This window comes from Pipistrellus kuhlii, unplaced genomic scaffold (assembly GCF_014108245.1).
Source record: "Pipistrellus kuhlii isolate mPipKuh1 unplaced genomic scaffold, mPipKuh1.p scaffold_m20_p_12, whole genome shotgun sequence".
Classification (NCBI taxonomy): Eukaryota; Metazoa; Chordata; class Mammalia; order Chiroptera; family Vespertilionidae; genus Pipistrellus; species Pipistrellus kuhlii.
This window is the reverse complement of record NW_023425427.1, coordinates 20,078,752-20,100,310: the sequence shown is the minus strand read 5'-3', so window position 1 is coordinate 20,100,310 and position 21,559 is coordinate 20,078,752. Positions and strand designations below refer to the sequence as shown.

Below are 21,559 nucleotides of genomic sequence, written 5' to 3'. Positions count from 1 at the left end.
AATTATGGGTGATTTCTACACTAGGCTTACAAGTATGGGTAACTTTTTAAAAAAGATATATTTTTATTGATTTCAAATGGGAGGAGAGATAGAAACATAATGATGAGAGAGGATCATTGATTGGCTGTCTCCTGCATGCCCCCTACTGGGAATTGAGCCTAAAACCCGGGCATGTGCCCTGGACTGGAATTGAACCCAGGACCCTTCAGTCCACAGGCCAATGCTCTATCCACTGAGCCAAACCGGCTAGGCTATGGGTAGTTTTTATATTGGTTTTATAACAAATATACTTAAAAGTTAGTGTGGAGGTTAACAAACATTAAAAACTAATTTAGGTTACTGAACAGTAACTATTTAGTGTAACACTTAAGGGAAGACAAATTTAAATTTTTCTATTTACTTTGCAGTTTCCACAACCAACATGTTTTATTTTGTAGCAACATACTTCTTGCAATGTGTCATGTTACCCATATTGCTGGGACTATAGTAATATAGCTCAGTAAAGATCATTTTCTCCTTCAATGAGATAAAGCCATAATGGACAGACATTTGGCTATTTCTTCCTTTCTTCCTTTCTTTTTTAAAGATTATATTATTGGTTTTTAGAGAGAGATTTTTAGAGAGGAAGGGAAAGGCAGAGAGAGAAAAAAAAAGAAAAAAGAAGAAAAAAAACACACACACACACACACACACACACACACACACACACATTGATTGGCTGACTCCTACACAACCCCAGCATTTGCCCCATCAGGAATGGAACAGTGACTTCCTGGTTTATTGGGCCAATGCTTAACCACTGAGCCACAGGGGTTCTGGCCTCAGCGTATTTAGTGAGTGCCTGCTTCATGCCAACCATTGCCCTAAATGCTGCCGATACAAGCTTAATCAAAATAGGCAAAGCTCCTGCCCTTAGGAAATGTATTATCCTGTAAAACATAAAGATGTATTCTTTATTATTTTAGATCAACTTTATTGAGGTTTGGCTTACAAACAATAAAATGCATTTTTTATTTCAAAGGAATTTTTACGCTTGCATACACCCATATAACAATCACCATAATCAAGATATAAAACATCTCCATCACCTCGGATCACCTACTCCTATTCCAGTTAATCATTTCTTGACACCTCCAGCAGTCACTGTTCTGTTTTCTGTCACTGTTTAGATTTGTCTTTTTGTAGTTTCATATAGATGGAATCATACTCTTTTGCCCAAACTCTGATTTCCTTTGCTCAACATAATTTATTTTGAGATGTGTTTTTGCATGTTAAATAGTTCACCTGGGTAACTATTTGTTGGTAATTACTATTAATTACATCATATGGCTATGCCCCAAGTTCACCAGTTGATGAACATTTGGGTTGTTTCCAGTTTTTTGTCATCCTATATAATAAAGAGGTAATATGCAAATTGATCCTCACAAGATGGCACCCTCATGTTGGCACAAGATAGCCAGCAAGGGAGGGCAGTTCGGGGTGATCAGGCCGCCTGGGGAGCCGTTAGGGGCAATCAGGCAGGCAATCAGGCCAGTGGTTAGAAACCAGCAGTCCTAAATTGATAGAGGGATATCCCTCAAGGGGCCCAGATTGGAGAGGGTGCAGTCTGGGAAGAGAGACATACCCCTCTAGTGCATGAATTTTGAGCACTGGGCCACTAGTTAAAAAATAACACTATGAAAATTAACATACAAGCACATTTTTATTCCTAAGTAAATACCTAGCAGCAGAATTGCTGGAACACTGAAGTGCATGATTTTATAGTGAAGACAAACTTTACCAAAGTAGTTGCAACCATTTTGCATTCCCATCAGCAACAAGAAAGGTCCAGCTGCTCCATGTCCTAGTTCACATTTGGTATCTTCTTTTAAAGTTTAATGGGTATGTCGTGGCAAAGATGCGTTCCTTACCCCTACCAGGCTACTCACATAACTCCATTTCAAAACTGATTCTTTTATTAAATTTTTTTTGTATGAGTTTGAAAGCAAATGGCTAGCTTGACCCTACAGATGTTTTGTTTCTATTTTTTTCCCCCAAGAAACTCGCAGGCGCTCTTCAGAAAACATAAACCTGGGCAGCCTTTAGCTCGGTACAACTCCAGGAGCCGGCCCTTCGTTCGAGACCGCACCTGATGGGGTCTCCTGACTTCTCCATGACTTCCTGGAGCCTTCACGTCATCTTTCCAAGAATTTCCCAGGGAGCCGCGCGGGGCGGGCTGTCCCCAGGCCCCGCCCACTACTGGGACCCGCCCACTACCCTGGGACTGGGCCATAGCTGGTGAAGAAAGGTATTTTTCCGGTCTCGCGATTGGCTATATTTACGCGAGAAGAGAAGACGGCAGCGATAGGCCAGACGGTGGCAGTGGCGAGGAAGGGGCGTGGCCGGGGAGCGCGAAGTCCCCGGGAGCCAGTGAGGGGGGCGGGGTCGCGCGCTCCGGGCGTACGCAGGCGCGCACGCAGCTAGGCGTGCGGAGTTGAGGGGAGGGGGCGGCGGCAGGGGAGGCGTCGTTATTTCCGCGGTCTGCTCGGTGCGTGGCGGCGCGGTAGCCACTGGAGTGGTTGGCAGGGACCGCCCGTGCGGAGCCATTGAGACTTCCTGTCTCCCGTGTGTGAGCGCTCAGACCCCGCTCTTGTGGCAGATCCTGGGGACGCCAGGTCACCCTGCGGCCCCGGTCGTACCGCCGCGCCTCAGGTAGGAGCCCGGGTACCCGGATACCCGCTGCCCGTCGAGGACCGGCCTTGACGGGTGTTACCGGGACGAAGCCCCAATCCGAAGTGTGCCCGCATTCCGCCCTATCCTTGCTTTCGCGCCCTGTGGGGCCTGGGCGTGCTGAGCCGGGTGGGGTGTGGGTGCGCGTCCCCGCTCAGGTGCACCCCTGCTCTGGGCCTGGCCGGGGGGGTTAGAGGGTGGAGGGGGACCCCACAGGGCGCCCCCGCGCACCACGCCTCTCGGCCGGGCTGTGCCGTGCCGGGGTGCTGCCGGCTGGGGTGGCGGCCCGTGGTCCCCCCCACCCACCCCGGCAGGTGGGCGATCACCCTGACCGGGATAGCTGGGAGCGGGGACCCCGAAGAACTCCTGGGTCAGTGGCGGCCCGAGTTGCATGTTGGGAGCTCTGGAGTTTGTTCTGCTCGGGCCAGTGCAGAGGTGTGACTTTTTTTTTTTTTTTCCTCTCTCCTGAAATAGAAGGCAAACTCTATGAGCTCTGGTAGGGGGTTGGCTAAATAAACGAGCCGCAGTCGTATTAATTATGGTGAGACTTAATTGTATGAAGACATTTACCCCCCCCCCCCCCCCCCCCCAGTACGGGCCTCAAACTCAGAAGAGCTGGACTTAAACACTTGGGTTAAGGTTTCCATCCCATACTTAAACGCACATGGCTTGCAAATAGGCTGGCCCTGAGAGCTATGTCCATCCTCCTCTTTTACACCAGTATTCATTTTGCAGGCATAATGGTGATGAAAGCGTCCGTGGAAGACGATGATTCAGGATGGGAGCTCAGCATACCAGAAAAGATGGATAAAAGCAGTGCAAACTGGGTGGACATAACTCAAGATTTTGTACAAGCTTGCGGAGGTGAGTTTGGATATTTGGATTAGAAGTTCAGAATCTGGGCAAAGGTAAACTAAAATCTTGATTGTGATTTTTGCGTTGTCTCAGTAAATCAAATCAGTGGATAAGTGTGCTTTATATAAGTTTGTTGATCACACTATTCATTCTCTATCCTCTAGGTTTAACTTTCATTTAATGCCATATATATATAGGTTTAACTTTCATTAAATGCCTATATACATATATATATATATGTATGTATGTATGTATGTATGTGTGTGTGTGTGTTAAATAAAGATATTAAGGTGCTTTCTTCTATTAAAATTTTCTTCACTTTTTAAGTAAAGGTTAGAGTATATAATTTTGAACTGTGTAAATGGAATATGTTTATCTAAAGACAGTAGTATTGTTGTCTATTTGAGGTTTGAAAGTGGTCAGATTATGCCATGCCCTGCTTAAGATCCTCCAGTGGCTTTCTGTTACATATAGAATAAATTTCAACTTCTTCCCATGGCCTTTATGATCTGGTGCCTCCCACCATAAAAATATATATTTTAATCCTCACCTGGAGATATGTTTTTTTTAATTGATCTTATTTTTATTTTTCCCCCTTAGGGCCTAGGGTTGTTTTTTTTTAATTTATTTTTTAATATTTCAAGAAAAACTATCTTAAATATAATAATGTTACATGCAATAAACACCAATTATTCCCCCCCAAAAAAAACAATCTTAAATATAATATTACATGTCGTAAACATTAATGTTTTGAGAAAAAAATAATTTTAAATATAATAACATTACCAAAACTGTACTAGCATAGTATGATATCACAAAAGTTGTAGGAAATATTAAAAATCTGCAAATAGCCGAAACTGGTTTGGCTCAGTGGATAGAGTGTCAGTCTGCGGACTGAAAGGTTGCAGGTTCGATTCCGGTCAAGGGCATGTACCTTGGTTGTGGGCATATCCCCAGTAGGGGTTGTGCAAGAGGCAGCTGATTGATGATTCTCTCTCATCGATGTTTCTAACTATCCCTCTCTCTTCCTCTCTGTAAAAAATCAATAAAATATATATATTTTTTTAAATCTGCAAATAACAGGATTACTTATATATTCTAAAATATTTTTTCACCTGGCTCCGTTTTTGTTCAACAGTTTATGTTGTTCCTTATATTCCACAAATGAGTGAGATCATGTAATACTTATTTCACCAACTGACTTATTTCGCTTAGCATTTTTTATTGATTTGAGACAGACAGAGAAAGAGAGAGAGAGAGAGAGAGAGAGAGAGAGAGAGAGAGAGAGAGAGAGAGAGAGAGAGAGAGAGAGAATATCAGCGTACAGAAAAACATCAACTGGTTGCCTCCCGAACATGCCCCAACTAGGGATCAAACCCACAACCTGGATATATGCCCTTACTTGGGACTCAAACCCCCCCATATTTCGAGGTACAGGACCACACTCCAACCTACTGAACCACATCAGTCAGGGCAAGATTTCTTTTCGTACCCACTGGGTTAATTTATGGGTTTCTTGTTTTGTTTTTTAATATATTTATATTGATTTAAGAGAAGAAGGAAGAGGGAGAGAAAGATAGAAACATCAATGATGAGAGAGAATCATTGATCGGCTGCCTCCTACACGCCCCCTACTGAGGATCAAGCCCGCAGTCTGGGAATGTGCCCAGAATCAAACCTGGGACCCTTCAGTCTGCTGGCCAACGCTCTATCCACCGAGCCAAACTGACTAGGGCTGTGTTAACTTTTAAGTCCTTCCTATCTCATTAAACACTCCAAGGTGGTCTCTCCTTTGAATATTTTGTTTTCATATCTTAAATTACTTTACCCCTAGGTCTTCATATAGCTGGTTCCTTCTTGATCACTTAAAATGTTACCTCTCCAGTGAGGAATTGTCAAAACAACAAATCTAAGCAGATTCACCCCCTTCTATCCAACTCCATCTCAGTTAAATCACCCTGTTTTATTATCTTCATAGCATTTATCTACTGTCATAAATCATCATTTTCAGTTATTGTTTATATCAGTCTCCCCCACTGGATTGTAACTCTGTGAGTGCAGAGATCTTGTCAGTAACCCTAGCACAGAACATTTCCTGACATACAGTAAATTTGATAAATGTTTGGGCATAAATGATTGGGTAAATGAGCATGTTTGTTTGAGGGGGAAAAGCCTTACTGAGGTGGGAGATTGAAGATAAGAGAAAGGAACAAAGAGAGCTTGAACTATAAAGAGAGGATTGGCTCAAAAACATGGTAGAGAAATTAACTTGGGGATGGGGGGAAATAGGGACATAATGAGACAGAAGGAACTGAGGTTAGGATGTGAAGATACAGGTATACACTGAGTGGACAGATTATTATGATCTCTGAACGCATAATCTGGCCATTCAGCATATATATATTAGCGGCCTGGTGCATGAATTCATGCATGTGTGGGGTCTGGCCAGCCTGCCTAGGGGGAGGGGACATGGGCAGTTGGCCAGCCTGCCTGCTGCTCAGACTCCTGTATTTCTAAGTGAATGGAGAGGAATGGTGGAGGGATTCACATGTTGATGGCTTCTATATTAGTGAACAAGAAGGTTAGGTCTTTGGTGGTGAAGCAGGGAGTTTTTAGAACAGTGCTCTTAAGGAGAGGAGAGAAGACTTGGAGCAGCTGCAGATGGAAAGGGAGCCAGTTGAGTATAAACAGGATGATAAATCATGTGCCTACCCTTGGACTCTTAAAATATGTGTCCAATTAAAATATGCCTGAGAGAGAGAGTAAAAAGAACATTAGACTGGGAGTGGAGTGATTGCCCTTGTGCTAGTATGACTATCTAAGGAAGAGAGAAAGAAGTGTGAGGTATAGTACAGTTTTGTGCTGAGATCTTAGACTATTAGTGGATCATACCTATCATCTTGCACTGATTTTAAGTGATCTATATTAGAAGGCAGTTATTATGAACCTAAATGGGAAAGGTTTTATGAAGTACATATGGCTTAAGTTGGGGCTTAAAGAAATGGTTGGGTTTCTCTAAGTGAACATAAGAAAATTATTCTAGACAGATGAACCATTAGAGTCAGATAATAGTTTTTATGTTTGAGGAAAAGTGAATAATTCTGCTTCTTCATGGAAGGACCTTGAGTAGGAGATATGGTTTAATCTCTGCTTCAGTGTGGATTGAGAGAGGGTAGCATATTATTTTGTTGCCAACAACCATCCTATTAACTTCATAATTAGCTCTTGCATTTTCTCAAGTGGCACAAATGGTGTTCTTCTTGAAGCTAAAAGTTGATATACAATAGAATTGTCATTTAAATGTAGATTTAGAACTAAAGGCTTTTGGCAGATCATGAGCCTGTGGTATTAATTATTTGTTTTTCCCTTTTGAAATAATTAGATTCATTGCCTGGACTGTCTGTTCTAGCAGCTTTCTGAAAACTAAATTTAAAACAGATACCATGCCCTAACGGGTTTGGCTCAGTGGATAGAGCATCAGCCTGAGGACTGAAGGATCCAGGGTTCTATTCCAGTCAAGGGCATTTAGCCTGATTGCGGACACATCCCCAGTAGGGGGAATAGAGGAGGCAGCTGGTTGATATTTCTCTCTCATCGATGTTTTGGGCTCTCTATCCCTCTCTCTTCCACTCTGTAAAAAATCAATAAAATATATTTTTTTAAAAAGACAGACATCATTAACCCTACACAGTTTGGCTCAGTGGATAGAGCGTCTGCCTGCGAACTGTCGGGTTCCCTGTTTGATGCCATTCAAGGGCACATACCTCAGTTACAGTCTTCATTCCTGGCCCTGTTTGGGGTGCATGTGGGAGACAACCAATTGATATCTCTCCCTCCCTCCCTCCCTCCCTCCCTCCCTCCCTCTCTCTCTCTCTCTCTCTCCATTGATGTTTCTCTCTGTCTCTCCTTTCTACTCTTTCTCTAAAAGTCAATGGAAAAATATTCTCAAGTGAGGATTAACAAAAAATAAAGAAATAAATAAAACAGACATCATTATATCCTTTTCTTTAACTCTTACAATGGTTTCTCCTGTTTAGTGACAGTATGATGACATTTTTCAGGTACTAGTATTTTGTTTTATTTTTTTCTTAACATTTAAAGTTAAATTATAATAATAAAAGGCCAAGAAGTGTCATGACCAAAACGGCCAAACAACTGGTCACCATAAGGTGCATGGAGCACCTCCTGTACCCTCCCCCGGCTCGCAGTATGGCATGGCTGGCGGCCAGCGGGTGGTTGGGGCACAGGCGGGTGGCGTGGCAAGGCTCCAATTGCAGCAAGGCCGGCTGCAAGCGTGATGGGTGGGAGGTGTGTGCGATGCCTCTAGTATAAATATAATATTATTCAAAGGATTTTTCTCTTTGTTTTTTTTTTTAGAATTAAAGTTGGGAGAACTGCTTCATGATAAGCTGTAAGTATATTGTGCCCTAAGTATTTATGTTTTTTCTCATGTGCAGTAGTGTTCCTTGAAGTCTGAGTAATTTTATATTCATAGCTATAAAAATAAAACTAATTACAAATATAACTTTAACCTTAGTGAGCTATATTGGGGCAGCGGACCCTAATTTGTGATATGAAATGTTTGTGTCAGTATTTAGAGAGTCAATCCATGGACCAAAGGGCCTTAGGTTTGATTCTGGTCAAGGGCACATACCTGGGTTGCAGGTTCGATCCCCAGTCCTGGTTGGAGTGCATGCAGGAGGCAACCAATCAATATGTCTGTCTCACATGGTTATTTCTCTCTCTCTCTTCCTTCCCTCCCTCCCACACTCTAAAAAAATCAATGGCAAAAAATATTATCGGGTGAGGATAAACAAACAAATGTTTGTATCAGTAAAAGTGTGACTTATGTGGAATGTCTTAAAGGTATTGATTGTATGTCATATGTGAGGCTAGGTTACACTAAATGCATAGATTTTTCAGTCCCTGGAAAGGAAAAATAAAGGGAAATGCTTAATTATATTTATACGCCCATAGATAACCCGTTTCCATACTGCTACATCCAAGCTCAATTTGTAAGGTTAGAAATATGAAATTTTAAATTAGTAAGTAATATTGAACATTTGAGGAGGAGGAGTAGAACCTCAAATTTAGTTCTTCTCAAACTTTAAGGGCTTTTTAAAAAGCAGATTGATGGGCCCCACCCCCAGAGTTCCTTACTGAGTAGGTCTAGTGTGGGACCCAGGAAGATGCATTTTTAATATGTTCTCAGGTGAGATTGATACTGCTGATCTTGGGATCACACTTTGAGAACCACTGATGTCATCATTTTGATGTTGCAGACAATTATAGGAAAAATATAATGAAGCAAAATTGCAAGCTAATGCAGAAAGGCTATAGAACAAGATTTGAGAGAGCACAGGCAGAGGAACCTAGCCTCCTTTTATTTCCCCAAGGCTTTAGGCTCAGTCCAGGGAACAATAGCCTACCCTGCCCATCTATTCTAGTGTATCCTTTCAGTTTATATCTTCTTTAGCTATCCTTTTTCTCCCTAGCATGTTCAGTTTTCTAACATACTGTGTAATTTATCTTTATTGCTTATTGTTTGTTTGTTCCACTAGAATGTAAACTCCATGAGACAGACAAATTTGTTTTGCTCACTCATGTCCCAAGTTCCTAACACAGTGCCTAGCACATAAAAGGGACTCAGTATTTGTTGAATGAATAAAATAGCTAATATGCTAATATACCCAGCCCCTCTGGTATTGAGTTTCCTAAATGCTATTGATCATTTAAACTTTATTTCATGGAATAGCTATAATACTAATGTTCTACAAAAAGTACTTTGGCACATTACCTGGATTATAGAGGCCCATATATTTGTTCACTGTGCATTCATAAACCAAAACTAGCACAGGCTTTCTAGAGGCTATAACTACTAGAGAACATAAACACTAAGCGTTCTCAGGACTCTCAGTTGAGCATGCAAAATTGGTAAGGGTCTCCAGACTGGGATTAAGCTAAATCAGTTTCAGAAATAAACCAGTCTCATTAATTTATAAGTACAGAAAACAATTTTTTAAATCCCCAAACTGCATCATATAGATATTGTGCTGAAGCACAGTTCAGTGGAATAGAAGGGCACCAGAGAGATTTGAAATAGATCCTCCCTTTACTGGAGTAAAGCAAGTTTACATCGTGCTTCCCCTCTTTCTCATAGGAGGTCTCCAACACTAAGAAAGCTGGCAGAGCAAGGAACTCCTGAGGGACTGTGTGCTCCCTTTACCCCAGCCCATTCCAGCCTCTATACCTTTGTACACTCCTTTCCCTTCACCCTTACTTTCCCTTATCTACTTTGCTTAGCTAAATATTTGTCCTGCTTGGTTATTTATTTCATATATGCATGTTTATCTTTCAAAAAAATGATTTTAAGGCCCTGGTGACAAGAACTGATTCTAGTTTAGGGTCAAGCCTTTATGAAATATTGCTATAATTATTATATCTAAATGACATGACTGCAAGAGGTTTTATTTATCACTTATATTTGAACAAAATTCCACTTAGATAGATATCCTGAAAAATTAGACTTAATCTGAGGCTCCTGGTTCTGTTTGTTTGTTTTTTTGTTTACTGGTTTATTTTTAAATGTCAACACAGGTTCTAATTCTCTAAGATGCTACTTTCTTAAAACTTAAAGAAGCAACATGAAGGAAAATTGGTGATCGTAGAGACCTTAGGTGAAGTGTTGATGTTGCTAGAAGCAAAGTTCCAGAGCTGTGGTGTCCAGTAACCACACATGGCTATCAACTGGCCCAAATTGAAATGTGGCATAATATATGCATTAGAATAAAAAGCTTAATATGGAAAAAAATAATGCAAAATATCTCACTAATAATTTTCAATACTAAGGATCAATTAAAATAAAACTTTTAGACATATTGAGTTAAATAAAATATTATTAGAGTCAATTTTATCTTTTTACTTTTTTTGTGTGGCTACTAGGAAAGTTATAATTATCTATGTGGCTCACATTATATTTCTGTTGGTCATTGCTGCTCTAGTGTTTTGAGCACACAAGACTAAAACGTGGTCCAAATATTAAATGTGACTACTAATTTATAAAACTTAGTTTCACTTTTTTTCAAGTTCATAGTGCTGAAAGAAAAACCCAACAATAATAAAGTTGGAAAAAAAAAAAAAAAGAAGGCAAACTGGAATCTATTATAGATCAGTTGATGTCTTTTTCAAAAATTTCTAATACCTATTGAAAGAAGTGCAAAAGTCATCTTTGTTTTTTCCTCCACAGTGCATGTAAAATAATTTCATTGACAAATACATGGAAGAATTTTTGTGTTAAAGGAAGGCTATTTAAGTGAAGTAGAAGTGTTAGCAAGTTGGAAAGATTTAAATATTAAATACATAAAATAATGAAGTTATTTTAAATACTATTATAATTTTTTACCATTGTGGAGATCTGGATAAGTTTACTAGTTCAGAAACAATTTGTGGGGTCAATTTTTTTATTTGTAGATTTGGTCTTTTTGAAGCCATGTCTGCCATTGAAATGATGGATCCCAAGATGGATGCTGGCATGATTGGAAACCAAGTTAATCGAAAAGTTCTCAATTTTGAACAAGCTATCCAGGTAGTCATCATTGTGGTTTTTGTGTTTTATTATTCATATTTTAAAACATTTTTATTAGTAATGGAAATGAAACTTAGTATACTACTTAAAGTATAATTTTCTAAGAGTATCAGATATATAAATAAGAGTTATTTATAACCTTTAATTATCTCTTTCTATTGAAATCTGAAAATTATTTAAGATCTTCATTAAAAGTTTGCTATAATTTTGTGTGTGCATTATAAAAATTGATTTTTTAAAGCATTCGAGTATATATTCAAATACCAGGGTAATTGGTTTAAGGATTAAATTTTATCCATTAATATACTTATTATTTTTTATTATATATATTTTTAATCCTTGAGGATATGGGTGTGTTTTTTTATTTTTATTTTTAGAGGGAAAGAATGAAGAGAGAGGGAAACATCAATGGGAGAAATATCGATCAGTTGCCTCCCGTACTTCCTCCGATCAGGAATCGAACCCATTACTTATCTAGTATTTGTTAGCTAAAATGCTTGTGACAGTGAATTTGAAATTTACTCATTTAAGAATTGATTTAGAAATTCATTCATAGTTACCACAGAGTTTAATTTTGCATATTTTATTTAAAAAATGCAAATGGATATTGTAAACAAAATTTATAAGTAGTATATAGTTAACCAACTTAAGGGAAGTATTTTTTTAAATATTTCATTCATAAATTTTCATTCATTAAAATTATTCATGTTAATACTTGAACTGCTTTTAAAATACTTGTTAGTTTGGTTTTTCATTCAGTTCTTTATAAAGGCCTTTATTCTGTTTCAAATGAAAGAAGCTTGGATTTTTCTTACTGAAGACCTATTTCAGATACATTATTTTTAAGAATACAGAGTTAATTTGGCATCCTAATTTTATCAGATGGTGAGATACAGTGTTCTTAGAATTGCTATTTTTAAATACTTAATTTTTGAAAGCCAAGATGCATGGATTTGATATAGCATTTGCAAAATGCCACTGAACATAATTTTGAAAACTTCTGTTTATGTGTCATATTTCCCCTCCTTTTTTAGGAAGGCACCATTAAAATTAAAGACCTCACCTTGCCTGAATTGATAGGAATAATGGATACGTGTTTTTGCTGTTTGGTAAGAATCAAAATAACACTATTGGTTAATTTTAAAATTATGACTTACCTGAATCTTTAAAAGTATACTGATGTTGAGTATGAAATATATGTAATGCTTAACCTAGTAAGGAGTACAGCAGATTAACAGGCCACGTTATACTATAGGAAATAGCATTTTATTTACTACTCTGATAATTTAAGTTCTCAGTTTCTAGAAAAGGGGATATTTTCTTTCTAGTGAAGATAATTGTGTAGCTATTACCCTAAGTACCCTTTTTGTTCTCAAGGTACCCAGGGAAACAAATCTGCAATTGGAAGCTTCCATAAAGAAGCATAGAATTGAAACAAACACTTTTAGATTGGCTTTGGAGAGATGTTTTTCCTAATCTAGAGTGAATTGTACTAAACTGGCCATGTTTTAAAAAATGAAGAAAATTTTGTAGTGCTTTCTATATGCTGGATAAGTTGTCTTCCCTAAACAATATTGGTTAATTGTGGCAAAATTCTCATTTGTACTGCTTTCTTTTTTTCCTTTTTTTGCCTACTTTCTAACCACCCTTTTTAAATTTTTAAATTATTGTCTTAGAAATATGTAAATTTTATCCATTGGTCATTTAGTAAGTATTGATTGCCAGTGTGTAGTACTTCTATATTTTTTCATTTAAGTCTTATATCAGCTCTATTCAATATATGGTATAATCTTATTTGCCTAGGATTACATTGCTAGGAAGGGGCATAACCAGAGTCTTGATCCTGACCTTTCTTCCCCCAAAGCTGTTTCCTTCATATATGTCTTTCTTACTCTTTAGCAGTTTATAGTCCCAGTGGAATAGGACAAATGGAGGCAAGAGGAAGGATTTTTGCCAAAGTTGAGCAGCCATTATTTGTATGAGATTCTTGGGAGAGTTTGGCTTTTACTAGGCAGGTGGTTTTTAGTCTGGAAAATCTTCTGCATACTGGTAATATAAAATACATACCTTAATTCTAGTAATTTTCATGTGCATTTCTCATTTTGCAATGCAGCACTATATGTCTTGCTCTATTGCAGAATTCTTGGGCTTAATGTAAAATATCTATACTAATAAAGGATAATATGCTAATTAGACCAGGAGACCTTCCAGATGTCCTTCTGGACAAAGCCATGGTGGTGGGGCTGAGGCAGAGGCAATTGGGGGCGAGCAGGTCAGCACAGGTGGTCAGTTGGGAGCAAGCAGGCTGGCAAGGGGGGGCAATTGGGGGCAAAAAGGCCGGCGGGGAGCTATTGGGGGCGAGCAGGCCTGTAGGCAGAACAGTTAAGGTAAATCAGGCAGGCAGGTGACACGAGCCAGTAGTCCTGGATTGTGAGAGGGTTGTCCAACTGCCAGTTTAGGCCCAATCCCTGACGGATCCCATATTAGCTGGGATGAGGGACGCCATTCATGAATTTCATGCACCAGGCCACTAGTAACTATATAAAACTTGGATAAAGTTATTTATACTCTTTGAGTCTTTGTTTCTTTATATGTAAAAGGAGAAAAATATCACTCTCCTCAGAGTATTAGGAAATATGAGGTAGAGTATATAAAAATACCTAGCATAACCCTTGGGGCATAATAGTTACTCAGTTTTGGCTGCTATAGATATTCCCAGGTTTGAGCACCTGGTCCCTGGCCCATTTTAACTACTCAATAAAATAGTGTTGAATGATTATTTTTGTGTTTTAGAAAGATGCATCTCGTTGGGGGTATTGAATTAGAGATGGGCAATAAAATCATTGTATGTTTCTTGGGGTAATGCTAGGTGAGATAAGAAGAGTTGGATGAGTGGGTTGGGACCTAGTTCTAAAATTGTAAATTCCATAGTTTATGGATTTTTACTGACTGAATGGGGAATTGATTACTATATTTGGAGGCACTTAATTTAATTAGTCTCCAAGTATATTGCAAACTGAATTATATATAAGAACTAGAGATCTGGTGCACGAATTTGTGCATGGGTGGGGTCCCTCTGGGTGGCCTTCAGGGATCAGGCTGAAACCCTCATTTCAACACTGCCTGCAGCTCTTACTTCTGCTCCCGCTCATCCTGGCCCCACTGTGCCTACTGCAGGCCCACACCAAATCAGTCCTGAGCCCTACGTCTGGTGCCCTCCAAGAGGAGTGGCCTGCAGGATTGGGCTGAAACCGGCTCTCCAACATCCCCTGAGATTGCAAGAGGGCACAGGCCAGGCTGAAGGACCCTACTGGTGCACAGTCAGGCTGGGGAAGGACTGCAGGAGGGCTCCAGAGCATGTCCCGACCATCTCGCTCAGTCCCAATTGGCCAGACCCCAGCAGCAAGCTAACCTTCCAGTTGGAGCATCTGGCCCCTGGTGTTTAGTGTACATCATAGCGACTGACCAGTCAACCAGTTGAGTGTCTGCCCCCTGGTGGTCAGTGCATATCAGAGTGGTTGAGCAGCCTTAGCATATCATTAGCATATTATGCTTTGATTGGTTGTTCAGTTCTGCCATTTGGTCTATTTTCATATTACCCTTTCACTATATATTTCAATAGGATGCTTCCCATATTTATATATTTTAGCTAACCATATTTATGGCATATGACTCTTGAATTCTAACTTTTTTGTTTTTCCTGACCTTCCCTTTAATCACCTTTTAAATCCTGTTATTAATATTATATTTACTTCGGTCTGTGGTACTTTGGTCTTTGACTGTTGGCTCTTTGTCACTTTAAACATATATATTCTTTTACTTCTTTATAGATAACATGGTTAGAAGGCCACTCCATGGCACAGACAGTCTTTACATGTCTTTACGTTCATAATCCAGACTTTATAGAAGATCCTGCCATGAAAGCTTTTGCTCTCGGAATCTTGAAAATCTGTGACATTGCAAGGGAAAAAGTAAATAAAGCTGCTGTTTTTGAAGAGGTAAGATTTTGTAATTTTAAGTGTGAGATGCCATTTTTAAAATAGTTTATTGTCTAAAGTTTTACATAGGTCTCTTTTTCCCCCCCCCCGCTTGACTACACCCCCCCCCCCCCCCCCAGCCATTCCCACCCTGGGCAAACCCCAGCCGCCTCAGTGTCTGTGTCCATTGATTATGCTTATATGCATGCATACAAGTCCTTTGGTTGCTCTCTAACCACTCCTCTCCCCTGCCATTTGTCTGGATTATTTTAGCCAATATATATGTAAATAGCAACAGCACTAGTTTTAAAAATTGTTTTTATCTATACATGTTATAAAAATATGTATCATATAATCATGTAAATTTGTAATAGTGAATAAGCTTCAAGATATACCATTTTTAACCCATTATTTGCAATTTAAATAATGCAAAGTTTATTCACTGTAATGTATTTAAATGATTATATAATACATATTTTTGTAACATGTATAGATAAAAACAATTTTTAAAACTAGTGCTGTTGCTATTTACATATATATTGGCTAAAATAATCCAGTTCTAAGAAAGTACTTTCATTCTAGTGTATGTTCTTTCTGTCAGTATCATTCGTTGAGTATCCATTATGTGCAGAGTACTTTGTTCTGGCTATTGTGATGATTCACAAAGAAAATAAAAGAGTCAGCTTCTGCCCTCAAGTCTCTTACAAACTATAACATAAGAGTGCTTTACTTTCAGTCTTTGGTTGAGAGGGAACTAAAGAAAACAAGAATATGAGGAATATTTTAGGGCAGTGATTTTCAATCTTTTTCATCTCGTGGCACACATGAACTAATTCTGAGGCACACCACAAAAAGTAGAATTTTTCTGCCCATCTGACCAAAAAAAAGGTATAATTTTGAGTCATTCACACCAGACAGCTAATGTTGTATTGGCTGTTATCTTTTTTTTTATTTGACAATCTAAGGGAAAAGAGGTAAGTGCCCCTGACTAAATAGTCAGATATTGCATGATTTAAAAATTATTGTGGCATGTTGGTTGAAAATTGCTGTTTTAGAGTATAAACATTTTCTTAAAGTTTATACTTGCCCTGGGGAAGTGTTCTGAGGTTATTTTTTTATCCTTATAGAAAATAAGATTTCATACCGAAACCGGTTTGGCTCAGTGGATAGAGCGTCTGCCTGTGGACTGAAAGGTCCCAGGTTCGATTCCAGTCAAGGGCATGTATTGTACCTTGGTTGCGGGCACATCCCCGGTAGGGGGTGTGCAAGAGGCAGTTGGTCAATGTTTCTCTCTCATCAATGTTTCTGACTCTATCCCTCTTCCTCTCTGTAAAAAATCAATAACATATATCTTTAAAAAAAAAAAGAAAAAGAAAATAAGATTTCAGATGCTGATAATTTTAAGGGGAAATGTGATAGCATTTGAGATTATTAATAAACTAGAGGCTCGGTACATGAAATTTGTGCGGGGGGGGCGGATGTCTCTCAGCCTGGCCTGCACCCTCTCTCAGTCCAGAACCCCTCTCTCCTTACCACCTGCCTGCTCGCTGCACCTCACTGCTCACCTTGCTTCTCCTTAGCACTGCCACGAAGGCAGGAGAGGCTCCCACTGCTGCTGCACTCGCCAGCAGTGAGCACGGATTCAGGCGGAGCGGCGCTCCCCTTGTGTGGTGCACTGACCACCAAAGGACAACGCCCCCTCATGGTCAGTGCTCATGCTAGCGACTGGTCGTTCTGGCTGTTCCGCTGTAACAGTCACTTAGGCTTTTATTATATAGATGATTATTTAATTTTTCCCTTTGTTGAAGCTGGTAACTTTCTTTTTAATGCTGTTGATCCAAAATAAATATCTTAGGCTCCTACAGTAGTCCAGTGTATAGTCTGTAAAGCTTTTCTGAATAATGTTATGTATGTAAGAATTCTATACTAATAAAAGGGTAATATGCTAACTAGACCAAGTCAGCTGGCCATCTTCCAAATATCCAACTTCCTTCCAGACAATGCCACAGTCTTAGGGACCGAGGCAGAGGCGGTAGGGGCGATCACGCTGTCAGGGGAGGGCAGTTGGGGGCCATCAGGCTGGCAGGGCAGCTGGGGTCCAGCAGGCTGGCAAGGGAACAGTCAGGCTGGCAGAAGTGGTTAGGGTCAATCAGGCAGGTAGGCAGGCAGGTGTGCAGTTAGGAGACGGCAGTCCCGAATTGCAAGAGGGGTGTCCCGGATTGGAGAGGGTGCAGGCCAGGCTGAGGGACCACCCCTGCTATGCATAGATTTTGTGTACCAGACCTCTAATAATTAAATATATACCTAACATGATTGTCCACATTTAAATGTATGGCTGTGTGTTGTCTATGAAATAACTGTCTACTTTTTATGTACTCATTGTTTATTTAGCTACATATTTGAATTGACATGGGTGTCATGGAAAATCTAATCCATCAGGTACAATTATTTAAAATATTAGTTTAAGTTAATTAATAAGTGAGAAGAGAAATATAAATTATTTTAAATAGTTACATTCTCAAAGGACATTGGAAGTCAGTGAGGCAGAGAAATGATTCATTTGAAAAAATTGTATTGGAATAATTGATTATCAGTCTTGAAAATTAACTTACCATTTTACATCTGCCTTAGTCATCTTGGGCTGCTGTAACAATACCATAGCCGAAACCGGTTTGGCTTGAGGACTGAAAGGTCCTGGGTTCGATTCTGGTCAAGGGCATGTACCTTGGTTGCAGGCATATCCCCAGTAGGGGGTGTGCAAGAGGCAGCTGATTGATGAATCTCTCTCATCGATGTTTCTAACATCTATCTCTCTCCCTTCCTCTCTGTACAAAATCAATAAAGTATATTTAAAAAAAAAAATACCATAGACTAGTTGGCTTTTAAACAACAGAAATTTATTTCTCACTAAATCATCCAAGATCAGTGTCTGGTGAGTGCATGCTTCCTGGTTCAAATAAAGCCATCTTTATTTTACACTGTCCACATGGTAGAAGAGAAGAGGGAGCTCTCAGGGGTCCTTCTTATGATGAATGACAGTAATCCCGTTCATGAGGCCCCTGCCCTTGTGACCTAATCACCTCTCAAAGGCCCCAGATCATAATACCATCATCACTTTGGGGTTTAGGACTTAACATAATAGATTTGGGTGGGGTTAGTGGGAAGGCTGTTAACAACATCAAAATAAATTGCAGATAGATGAAATGTTTTAAGTGTTAAAAAGTTTTTTAAAATAAAGAAGATAGTTCACAAAGTAAAATGGCCTTTATACATAAGACCTTACTTAAGAGAAATACAAATTATAAGTGTGAGATACCATTTTTTAACCCATTATTGGTGAGATACCATTTTTTAACCCATTATTGGCAAAGATTACAAGGTTTTTTTTAAATAATACTCCATGTTGATGAGGATGGGAAAACAGGCACTCACATACTGTGTGTGTATGATATGAATGGTCATTGTTTCCTCCAAACTTGGCCAATTTTCCAGATAAATTTATGTTTTATAATTAGGAATAAAAAAAAAAGATTACTTAATAAAAGTCCTTAAGAGATATGGTAATGAACAGAAAAAAAGGGGGGCATCTGTAATAATTTAAACAATAAAGATATTTTTTAAAATATTTGGTAATGAATAAATAAGAATGACATAATAATTTCTTTGTTTGAAATAATATTTCTGAAGTTCCTGTGTGTATTTTGTTCTTGGATTATGTCTGTTTTATTTTAACTCCTGAAGTGGATACATTTTCAAGCTGCCTAAAAATGTTTCTTAATACCTTGCTCACACATTCAAAATGGGAACTGTAATTCCTCTTCCTCCTCCCCCATTAGACCACTTTTCCTCTTGCATTCTGTATCTTGCAAAATGGTATCTAGAATGTTATCTTTGATATATATATATTTTTTAGCCTTCTATATCCAGGTTCTTTTTTTATCTTGCAGATACCTTGAATCTGGGCACTGTTTTTCTTTGTTCCTGCTTTAGTTCATGCCTTTGTTAGTTTTAGGTTTAGGCAGAATTCTTCTTTCTGGCCTGGTCTTTCCCTCTAGTTCATTCTCTACTTGACCCTCTTAAAAGTAGGTAATTTGGTCATGTTCAGTTTTGCTATATAAAATTTTCTCCTGGTGTATGTGGTTTAATAAAAGTAATAATATTTGCACATAGTCAAATAGCCCACAAATCTTATAGTGAAAAATTGTGGTTCTCTGCTCTTTCTTAACCATTCTGTCATATTATTTTCGCTTTTTCCTATTTATTTCCATATTTCTGGGTAATAGGCTTATATTCTAATTTCTGGATTTAAGGACTTAACTGTTTTTAGCAATGGCATATCAGTACATCTTTAGCAGGTGTTTAGCATTCATACATTATCCCCTCCCTTACCTTAAATAGGATTTCAGTGTTTGGTTAAATTATTATTTATTGCTGATATTAGTATGATTATATAAATATTAATGATAGATGAGCCAAACTTGTGTATGCCTACATTTTCTTTCTCATTTTTGTTTTTCTCCCCCTGGCATATTATTGTTCAGCTGATCCTAATATTATTCTCATCCATCATTTCATGCTTGTGCACAGAATGTCTCTTCTGACTCTTAATGCTCTCTCTCGCTCTCTTTTCAAGTTTTAAAACTTTATACCCATATTTTTTAAATTGTTCATTCTAATAATTAAAATCATTATAACAACAACAAAAAGGCACTCTGATTAAACTGCATTTTACAGACTGTATAATAGAACACCTTGGATTAGCGTGGTTTTTACTTTAGATTTCACTGTCATCTCACCCAGCTTCTTCCTTCACCAACATGCAAGAAGTTCTTTTCCTTCCCTGCCTGCCAGACAGACAGATGGGAGAGGCAGGTGCAGCCTTCATTGACAGTAGTTCTTTGATGTGAAAAGGGACAGGAGTCATTTAAACTGATCCAACCTCTTCACATCTTACAAAGTTAAACAGCTAAAATAAGAAGGCAGTGCTTGTAGAATATGTGGTACATATTGGTGGTTTGTGCATATTTGCAGTTTGTGTCTCATTATGATTTGCCTGTTTGCTTCCCCTGTTCAATGGTATCTTTTGAAGGCAGTGGATTTTTCTCTTGTGTTTCTTCTGTCTTCAATTTCAGCTATCAAATTTCTCAATCTGATACGTATGTTGGGTTTGATAGGCATGGTTGCAGAGGAAGAGTTCTGGAGGGCACAAGTGTCACAAAAGTTTCACAGGGCCAAAATCAAGGTACTAGAGGGCTATGTCCCTTTCCAGAAGCTCTAGCGAATGGTCTGTTTTCTTGCCTTTTGCCTCTTCTGGAAGCCTCCTGCATTTCCATCTTTAAAGCCAGCCACTGCATATACTTGAACCTTCGTCATACATAATTACATTTCCCTCTGGTTCTCCTTACGCCTTTTCTCCTTTACTAACCTTTTCAGGGCAAAGTCCTTCTTATCTTTTGCTGTTGTTAATCCTCCTTCAAGGATATGCTTTTTCCCATTGATTTTTAGAAACTGTGGAAGGGAGGGGTGGAGAGAAGGACGGAGAGCAGAGGGGTGGGGGAGAGAGAGAGAGAGAGAGAGAGAGAGAGAGAGAGAGAGAGAGAGAGAGAGAGAGAGAGAGAGAGAGAGAGAGAGAAAGAGAAACAGAGAAACATCAATGCATTGATTGGTTGCCTCCCACATGTGCCCTAAGCAGGGCCAGGGATCGAGCCTGGAACTGTAGGTATGTGCTCTTGATTAGTATCGAACCCAGGACCCTTTAGTCCTTGGGTCAACATGCTCTAACTGCTGAGCCAAACCAGCTAAGGCAGTCCTGCTTATCTTTAAACTTGAATCCCACTTTCCTGACTTGCTCAGATTTTAGTTTTTTCTCTACCCTTCCTCAGCACATTCTTCTGTGATAGCTAGTATCTGTAGGTATTGGTTAGCATGGAACAGTCCTACTTGACAGCTTTTGTTCTGGTGTGATTATTAATAGCATCCTCTTCTACTCTGAACATTATACCAGTTTGACTAATAATGGTATGGTCCACCCATACTAATCTATTTACCTCCAAAAATCTTGATTGCTTCCACTTACTCTCTTATTTACTCTGATCTCCCTACTCCCATTATCCTTCAGTTCTATGGAAACCTTCAATTTATGTTTGCTTTTACTTTATTTTTCTTTTACTTTCCTCGTGTCCTCATTTCCCTGAACCAGTGCTCTCATTTCATCATAATGTGTTATTTATCTGGTAAAACCAGCAGAAGGCTGCTTGAGAAAATCCATATCTGTGTGTCTAGTTCTCACTTTAATTTTAGGATTACAAATCTCACATGGGCCCTCAACACTAGCAACAGTCCTACCCCATAACACTTCTATAATGAACTTGCTTTTCCAGTCTCCAAGGTGACTTTTCCACATCATTTCCTCTCACACCTCTAATGCCAACCC

General features: G+C 39.1%; 1 protein-coding gene and 1 long non-coding RNA gene across 10 annotated transcripts in view; both read left to right on the top strand.

Annotated features, from left to right (window-relative positions):
- Nucleotides 1-2,439: 2,439 nt before the first annotated feature.
- NAA35 (N-alpha-acetyltransferase 35, NatC auxiliary subunit) overlaps nucleotides 2,440-21,559 on the top strand; it is a 47,164-nt gene continuing 28,044 nt past the window's right edge. For 2 of the 9 annotated variants that reach the window (XM_045580078.1, XM_045580075.1), the window contains exons 1-6: nucleotides 2,440-2,691; nucleotides 3,445-3,573; nucleotides 7,942-7,975; nucleotides 11,035-11,149; nucleotides 12,184-12,258; nucleotides 14,980-15,147. In XM_045580078.1, coding sequence (XP_045436034.1) covers nucleotides 3,450-3,573; nucleotides 7,942-7,975; nucleotides 11,035-11,149; nucleotides 12,184-12,258; nucleotides 14,980-15,147 — 516 coding nt within the window. In that variant the 5' untranslated portion in view covers nucleotides 2,440-2,691; nucleotides 3,445-3,449. Of the gene's footprint in view, nucleotides 2,700-3,320; nucleotides 3,343-3,433; nucleotides 3,574-7,941; nucleotides 7,976-10,706; nucleotides 10,732-11,034; nucleotides 11,150-12,183; nucleotides 12,259-14,979; nucleotides 15,148-21,559 lie in introns of those variants that run through there. The other 7 variants (XM_036433621.2, XM_036433622.2, XM_036433625.2 and 4 more) reach the window with 7 other exon arrangements.
- LOC118716436 lies at nucleotides 17,997-19,250 on the top strand. The gene is made up of 2 exons (XR_004987149.2): nucleotides 17,997-18,433; nucleotides 18,468-19,250. It is a non-coding gene; the product is annotated as an uncharacterized LOC118716436 (long non-coding RNA).